This window comes from Saccoglossus kowalevskii, chromosome 16, assembly GCF_978046115.1.
Source record: "Saccoglossus kowalevskii chromosome 16, keSacKowa6.1, whole genome shotgun sequence".
Lineage (NCBI taxonomy): Eukaryota > Metazoa > Hemichordata > Enteropneusta > Harrimaniidae > Saccoglossus > Saccoglossus kowalevskii.
This window is the reverse complement of record NC_140656.1, coordinates 18,710,845-18,719,367: the sequence shown is the minus strand read 5'-3', so window position 1 is coordinate 18,719,367 and position 8,523 is coordinate 18,710,845. Positions and strand designations below refer to the sequence as shown.

Below are 8,523 nucleotides of genomic sequence, written 5' to 3'. Positions count from 1 at the left end.
CCCGGTCTGTTCGAATAGTTATTTTAATGTTAATTGATGTCATGTACATACCATAATATTTTTGTATTGTTTGGTAAATTATTTTATTGAAACAATACAATAAATGCACATTGTAAATACATGTAGAATCACCGGAGGCAAACTCCGATGTCTTTCATTTGTCCCGTGTTTACAGCACATGTAATTGTTGTTTCGATCAAAGTCACGCCCACCCTGAATAAACCGACTCCCTCTGAAAACCGACCATAGATCCCAGTCCCAGTCATGGTCGGTTTTGACAGGTTTTACTGTATATCACGTTTCTGGAATAGCATGGATACTTGAGTAACAGGAGTCATTGCAATACTTGAGTAACACCTACAAATTCATATTCTACAAGTTTCTGAGGATTAGTTTTGCCATCTTCAACAAAGAAAGTTACCAGTGAATCCCAGGTACGGTACACAGTTTCCATTGCTTTATAGAAAGATGGCCACCTCACTGCATGAACTTCTTTGTATTTGAGTGTAGGTTCATTTAATAGCTCCTGAATTTCAGTTATTTTTTCTACACGCTTTGCAGATCTCTTAAAAAAGTAAAAAATACCTGTCAATGTCTTTTGATAACTTTTAATAACACTTACTTTGTTGGCAGCTTGTGATGTACACAGCGCAATTTTGTGTGTTATGCAATGAATGTTTATAAGTTTGGAATTAACTGTATTCTTCAGACGTGCAGATACACTATTTCGCTTGCCTGTCATAACGGTCATACATTTGGGTTCTACTTTACATTCTGTTAACATATCTTTCAGTTTTTCAGTAATAGTCACAACTTTTCCATTTCCAAGAAAATGGATCTCTGGTATAAACTGGGAGTTTAACAAGCGACAATAAATAACCATTCATTTTGTCACTGCAATGTCAGTACTCTCATCTGTTATGAGACTAAAAGCAGGCGATTTAACTAGAGCATATTGCAATTCAGACCTGAGAACATAGGCAATAGAGTCCTGAAATTCGGTTACTATGACATCACTGTGGTAAACAGCATTCTCGCCACATTTTAATTGATTTATATCAGGACAATGCATGTCTTCTAGGAAACAAAGCAGACTACCGTATTTACGAATAGAAAGTCCTTACTTTGACATCCAATATACACTTTTCATTCTAGCTATTACACCCATTTCGCGTTTTGACATTTCTCGCTGTACAACATCGGCGACTGTGTTTGATTGCATTGCCTGTGCAGCAACTGTAGTTTGTGATCAACGTTTTCTGCATGTCTCGTTAACGTACTGGTTTTGAAATTATTACTTCCCCGTGTCATAGCATTATTATTTTTTGAAAATACACACCAACTACAGTACATCAAATCTTCATCATCCCTGTATTTCAGCCATGGATGAGTTGTTAACCAGCTTCGCTGAAATCGTCGATGTTCCTTGGCTTTATTATTAGTGACACTCTCCGCAGTCGCGGCTATGCTACCAGACTCAATACCATCGGCATTGTGCGTGTCTTCTGGAACACTGGCATTTTCTAAAGGTACTGATTCTATCGCTGCGGCCGGGGTTTTCATTCCATCGCTGATACTTTGAGCATCATGTACCGAATCAGGATTCCGGCAAATTCCAAAATTCAATAAAGTTTTCTGGCATTTCGGCTTGCTCATGGCGGCCATTTCATGAGGCTTGAAATGGGTTGCGTATATTGCTAGACATTGTTCAATTGTGGGACCCCTCTAGGGAATAAATTACTACGTCGGTAGCGCCACCAGGCGGTCAAAATGGGAAAGCTGTTTGGAGGCATTTTTTTCTGCGCCAAATGCGGCCCGATCTAATTGAAATGTTGCGCCAAATTTTAAAATATTGCGCAAATGCGCAGCCTGGTAAGAACACTGCTAATACATTGTTTACAAAGTATTTAGTAACCTTATCTTTTTAGCATCTCTGTTTGCTGGCAAAGCTCATTAGCTGATTTTAAATGATATATGATAAAGGTTTCTTGCCACTAGGAATGCAATTGCTTCTTTAAGCAAGACATCGTGCACAAATCTGGTTGCAAAACTGTAAATAAAGCCGTAACATCAGTTATAAATACATAGGTATGTTTCTATAAAACTTTCCCTGTATATTATATCAAAATGCAATAAACACCTTGCAACATGTAATACATTTTTGTCTAATAAACATTTTCCTTCCTCTAAAACTAAGCTAAATAAATAAGTAAAATAAAAAGTAACTCACTAAATTTGTGAAGCTATCACTTCATCATTACAATTTTGTGGGGGGGTGTACAAACAAACCTTGTACACACCTCAAAAATACTGAAAAATAAAATAGTACACAACAAATAAGAAACTAAGTACATTTCAACACAAATGTGAACATTTTCAAGAGTATGCAATGACAAAAATAATTTTACACTGATAGACGTGATAAGAATTTTTCCTTGGCAAGTTATCAAGCAGGCTGCAAAATGATACATTGATGCTTGGATAATATAGTCAATAAGCTAGCATTGAATCATAAATGACTTTGATATTTTCAGCAAAATATGTTTTTTCTCAAGTTGAAGAAGGAGTTGTTCTGAAGCCTGAAACTAAATTTCTACACAAGACACTTTCCATTCTGCAAAAATCATTCGTGCATACATGCTTCACAGGCAGAATCATTTTACTAATCATGTTTCATTGTCATTGTTTCACACTGCCATAACCATAAAAAAATAAGGGTTTCCTTTTACAATGTATTATATTGCATAATGTCTTTGTGCTTCATTAGGTGGTTTTTGCAGTGGGTAATAAGTAATAGTAGCTCAACCAGAATTTGATCTTCAAGATCTTATTTCTACCGACGTTTCAACAATTCACAGATTGCCTTCATCTGGGTCAATCAACTGGCAGAAATGAATGTTTTTTGCAATTTGTATTGTACTATCCATATGTTATAAAGATGTCATTATACTGTAAGGATAAACAAAATCACAATTATTTCAGCAATATTATAACAGATCAAAGAAAGCTTAGAACCCATGTGTGCCAAAGTTATTGGAGGCATGAAGTTAGCACATGTGATTCTATTAGAGAAAATACAGCATTTAAAAATATAACTGCATGCAATGATTAAGGTAGCTATAGTTCATTATAGCACCAGTTACATGTTCCTACCTGTAGCATTTTTAAAGATATTACAGTTATGGATATTATTGAGGTAACATGGCCATATGTAGTTATATCACATTGATTTCAACCAAAAATCTGTTAAATGTTACTTGAGAAACAAGTGAAAGTTGGTTAATTGATATGCCAATTAGAGTATAAATATTGTATGCACAGGATTTCAAACAAAACATAATCATGTTTGCACACTGTTCCAGAGCATCTATGAACCCAGTTTTAATGAAATGCTAAAATTCCTTCTCTAAATAATGGTGGGACAGACATACACACATAAGCAGGGTAACTGCAAAAACTTCCATTGCTTCACAAAATAATTGTCAAATTTGGTGCTACCATATGATGGAATAAATTACAATTTTCAAAATGCACCACAATAAAAAAAACATTTTACCATGATTTATATTACATGGGCAAAATAGTTTTTTTTACTTTCAGAATGCCACATTACAGGATTTGTTCAATCATAAAGAAATCTGAATAATTAGGAAAATGCACGACATATTTTTTTTTTCTCATATAAGTCATGACATGGCATATCGATAGTCTCTGGCTAAGTGCATGTGTACATGATAAACAAGGCGAGGCAACTGTTTTGAATCTGATCTGAAGTAGTTCAAAGTAAATAAAGTTTGAACAAAAAATGTCTATGCATCATCAATATCTGGTTCCTGGGTGGTTTAAATGATTTAATTGTAATTTGTTCAGCTTTCAAATTGACACTATTTCAATTTGATCAATTCTTGTGCGACATGTTTTTTTTTTGTCTTGTATGTGTGGATGTGAAGTTTGAACATGATTGCTCAAGGCATGTCAGAGATATTCATGTAGCTCTGGAACAGCCAACAAACGGCCATATTAAATCTGATCAGAAAAACAAAAGGATGTGCATCAATATAAAATCTGTTCATTCATACACACATAACAGATTTCCAGTTCCAGAATGGCAGAAATACTTCACTTGAACAAATATGTAACACTGCCATACATATCCCAAATATATGAAAAACAAAACCAGAACGTCAATGACGTAGATGCTCATCCGGAATTTGGATACGAGAGGAGAAACTTTTAGCTGCTTTTGTTTTTTTATTTTTCTGTTAGTTTTGAATTGACATATTGTCATAGGAAAAACCAATGGTGCTGCGTAGATGGAGTCATCATTATGTGTAGTTAGCATCTGTACGAGTTAAAGTGTAGTAAGAAGACCTTCTAAGGTAAAGTGTGAATATAGGTTGTGCCCAGAAACTTTGACCATTTAGGGGGAAAGTAGATGAAATAAAGGTTATCAAATCAAATGAACCCTTATTAAAACAAGCGACCTGACGCTCACAATAGCTTCGCTGTCTCCATAGAGCTTGGTGATGCTATCATGATTATTGAAAAGGTTATTGAATGACTCTTACAGTGGATAAATGTAAATAGAGCTAAATGAACAAATCTAACAAAATCTTTGCAAGGTATACAAACAAAGTGATTGTGTTTCAAGAAAAAGTCGAAAATAGCATAAAATGAGGCAACATAAAATGAACAAATCAGACAAAAATCGTAAAAGCTCAATTTAAAATCGCTTTGTATCACTCATCATTGACAACGCTTAGGCAGAAAAAAAAAATCTTGTGTTTTCAGTAACGGCCCCCCCCAAAAGATAGGGCAAGGTGTGTTTTTTTAATGAATCTCCACAAGTCTGTGCATAGTCTATTCACTATGTTATTGTAACATTGCATAATAATAGTCTGATTGACTAGCATAGCACTACTTAGAAAAAAAAAAAAACTTTTATTTTTGTACCAATGTCATACAATAGGATATTTTGAATTATCTTTTAAAAAAAAAATTTCAATCTAATGTTTGTGTTTAAAAAACTAAAAATGAAAAAATACAATGCATTACCATGTTTCAAAATTACTGTTTTCAAAAAGTAGAATCTACTGACTGCAAATAAAATAATTATTTTGTCACACTGCCTGATGGGTACTGAGGACAAAAGTCACAGGAAGTACACATGCTGCCATGCTGAGTTGTTTTTTCAGGGAGCTTTCTTCTGCAGCTCCGGGTTTTCAAAATTCCGGAATCTTTTTTTTTTACATCATGCCTTTTATTGATGGTGATGTTCTGCGTTCGACATCGTAAACATCTCAAACAAATCGTAAACGCTGAATTTAAAATTGCATTTCATATAACCGACAATAATATCGATGGATAACAACAACAACAATGAGAGAATCAGTTAGTCATTCGATGTATGGACGTATGATGATCACCTTTACATTTCCTACAGGTGAAGAGTGAACGGCACTTTTTTACACAATGTTTGCCTAAACAATTAAAACAGAGTTTATTACGTCTGACAATGTCTAAGCGGGATTCACGTGTACTTATGGTTTGGCAATCGTTCGACGAATGCCGGCTTTTACAGTAGCTGCAGGGTCGCGGAATAAATCGTGATTTCGCTGATCGAGTAGCAGATTTACTGAAGTGTTGAGTTGTGGGAGGCGGTGAATTTGATCCATGGTTGGCGGTCGTCGCTGGTGGGTTTGGAGGGCTGTGTTGAGTCGAACCGTGAAACGCGGATATTTCATGTCGGTTTTGAATGGCCTGCGTCGCCATGTTGAATGCGGCATGGAGTAGCTATAACAAAGCAATTTGCATATAAATGATAAACATTCCATAACATGATAACATTGGTAGTACAGTTCAAGAGAAACCTAAAAATGACTTCAAATGTGGAATACCTCTAATTTGCATAAATTAATATTCATGACAAGATGGCTGCCAGGTTCTCTTTTTCTGTCAATCCAAATTCTACCAATTTAAAGCCTGAAACAACATGCTGCATCATAAAACCAAAATAGAATCTTTTCATATCTGATTAATTATCAAACTAGTAGTCACAAAAGTCTACCAAACTTGCAATTTGCCTTGTTTTTCTTATAGAGTGATGAATTATATAGAATTAATCAATACGCAAACAAATGATTTATAAGAACTTTTTTTTATTAACAGCTAAAATTAGCTTTCCAACACAAAAAAATATCACAGCCATGCCTGTATATCAAATTTAAATGGGTCGGTTTTAAAATATAAACATAGCATAACAATTACAACCTTATCCATTGAAAATCATGATTAAATAATAAAATATTTTCTCTTCATCAGCAAGAGTGAGTATAGAAGTCCTGAAACAAATAATACTACATTTAGTGTCCCCTATAGAATAATATAACATGAGTTATATATAAATTGCCAAATAACAGTAATAAGTGCAGTAATATATAGAGGCAAATTGAAATACTAACCAGATTTGAAAAAGGCGGGAAAACTATACTATACTTGTAACTTTGCTAATTATATTCCTAATTAAAACAATAATTTACTACTGTGACACTTATCTAATAGACAGAGTCCATATTACTACTATCTTCTGGTTCTCAGTGCTATAAATGTCTTCATTCAATTATTTCTATGTCTAACACATGTTTTAACCAAATTTTACTTTGATATCACACTTTAGTTTTCAGAGAGATTGATTTTCAAGATTGAAGATGATCAGATAAAAACAGTTTTTGTAACCAAAGAAGACAACAATTTTAAGTGAAATGATCAAACAGACCTAGCAGGATGACACAAGTATTTTCAGATCACCATCACGATAGTCATCCAATAACTTGTAGGTATAAACAGCTTGGTCATCGTCGTAAACTATATTAAACCATTCCCCATAACCTGGGACCTGTGAGATTGAAATTTAAATTGAGTTGCTTGCAATCTACCAAAGTTATATGACATTTGAGACAGTATAAAGGTAATATTACAACCCAAGTATAACTGTTACTCTGATACTTGCTGAGTAGATTGTTGATATTTCTCTTTATTATTCACCTCAGGAAATGTTAGTTTTGAAACCAGCTAAACATTATGCTAGCAATGCACTGTATACCATTTATGACAATTACATTTGTTCATATTAAACACTGAATAATACAATTCACTTAAAATTTTATTTGTATATGATCATGTGCAGGCAACCATTTTTTAATGAAATATGAAACTGAGCCTGCTACAATTATAGGTCAACACATACTATACAATAATGACAGTATTCATTTCACTTAGGTGGAGACACATGAACTAAAGATATTTGAAATGAAAGAAAAGGTGTGATTATGGTCACATATGACATTACTGACATAGGTTACAACTGATAATAATGATGATGAATAAAGGTGTTGCTACCCTGAAAATGGAAAGCAAGTTAATGATTCTAGTGCTGTGCCGATGATTCTCAGTTACTGTTAACACAATTTATACATTTTTTAAGTTTATTTTCATAGTTTCGTGAAAAGGCAAACCTGGGAAATAACTTTTGTATACCAAATGTCAGCTCCATCTTCTACAAACTTATGCTGAACTGCTTTGCCGGTAAGTATTACCTGCCCGTCTTCCTGGCTTGTTGGCAAATTGAAGGCATTTTCAACCAAAGTGAGAAGGTTATCTCTCAATTCCTGCCATGTCAGAGATACTCTCCTATCACTATCCGGTGAGACTCTCTTAGAGAAGGTGTACACTTTTGGTGTAATTGGTTTCTGCTGAAGGACAGTATCCCGAAAACGAAGCTGGGCTTTTAAGCCATCCTTCTTTCCTTCAATAGTTTGGAAAGTAGCCAATGAATCCAAGACTTGTTGCTTGGATTGCCATAATCCATAGTGGATCATATCTGAGGTCACCTTCTCTTTAACTCTAAGTTGAGCCTTTTTTTTCTCTCTGCAACAGCCTTCTGTTCTTGTAACGCTTTTTTTTCTTTTGTACGATGGTGTCTCGTCGCTTGGCAAATAAAGTGCGAAGATGTTTCACATCCTTTCGTGCTTCTTTAATCAGGACTGCCATTTCATCTTGAGATTTTGTGGTCAACCATCTCCCTGTTGCGTTGTTGCAATACATAATGTAGGCTTCAGCTGTTAAGGTAGTAATATTGGGACGATGGCGCAACAACATATCTAAATATGCGAACACTCGCTCAGAAAATTTGTTGTGTTTTTCTGCACTCTGTAAGCTTTTTCAGATCCTCGGTAACATCAGAATATCTTCCTCCTGGTAGGTGTTCTTTGTGTTGGGTCTGGATAGTGATGGCAAGAGCAGGAAAGGCAATAGAAAGGATACTGACAACATGGTGGTCATACTCGTCTGCTGGTTCAAGCAAGTAGTCACAGATCACATCTTGTTGTATTTCTGTGTCTTCCCCAAAAGGTAGCAGCTTGCCAAGCATGAATTCCTCTATATTATTGGAGGTATCACGAAGAAAACACATCAACTGCAGATAATAGGTATTCATATCCAGAATATGAATTTCTTTTTTCTCCA

At 34.8% G+C, this 8,523-nt stretch overlaps 1 protein-coding gene across 1 annotated transcript; it reads right to left on the bottom strand.

Moving 5' to 3' along the window:
* Positions 1–6,775: 6,775 nt before the first annotated feature.
* On the bottom strand, positions 6,776–7,877 carry LOC102806218 (spindlin-3-like). The gene is made up of 2 exons (XM_006822149.2): positions 7,596–7,877; positions 6,776–6,895 (listed from the first exon to the last, which is right to left on the bottom strand). Exons 1-2 carry the CDS (start codon positions 7,875–7,877, stop codon positions 6,776–6,778), a joined length of 402 nt encoding a protein of 133 aa, XP_006822212.2.
* Between the last annotated feature and the right edge of the window lie 646 nt (positions 7,878–8,523).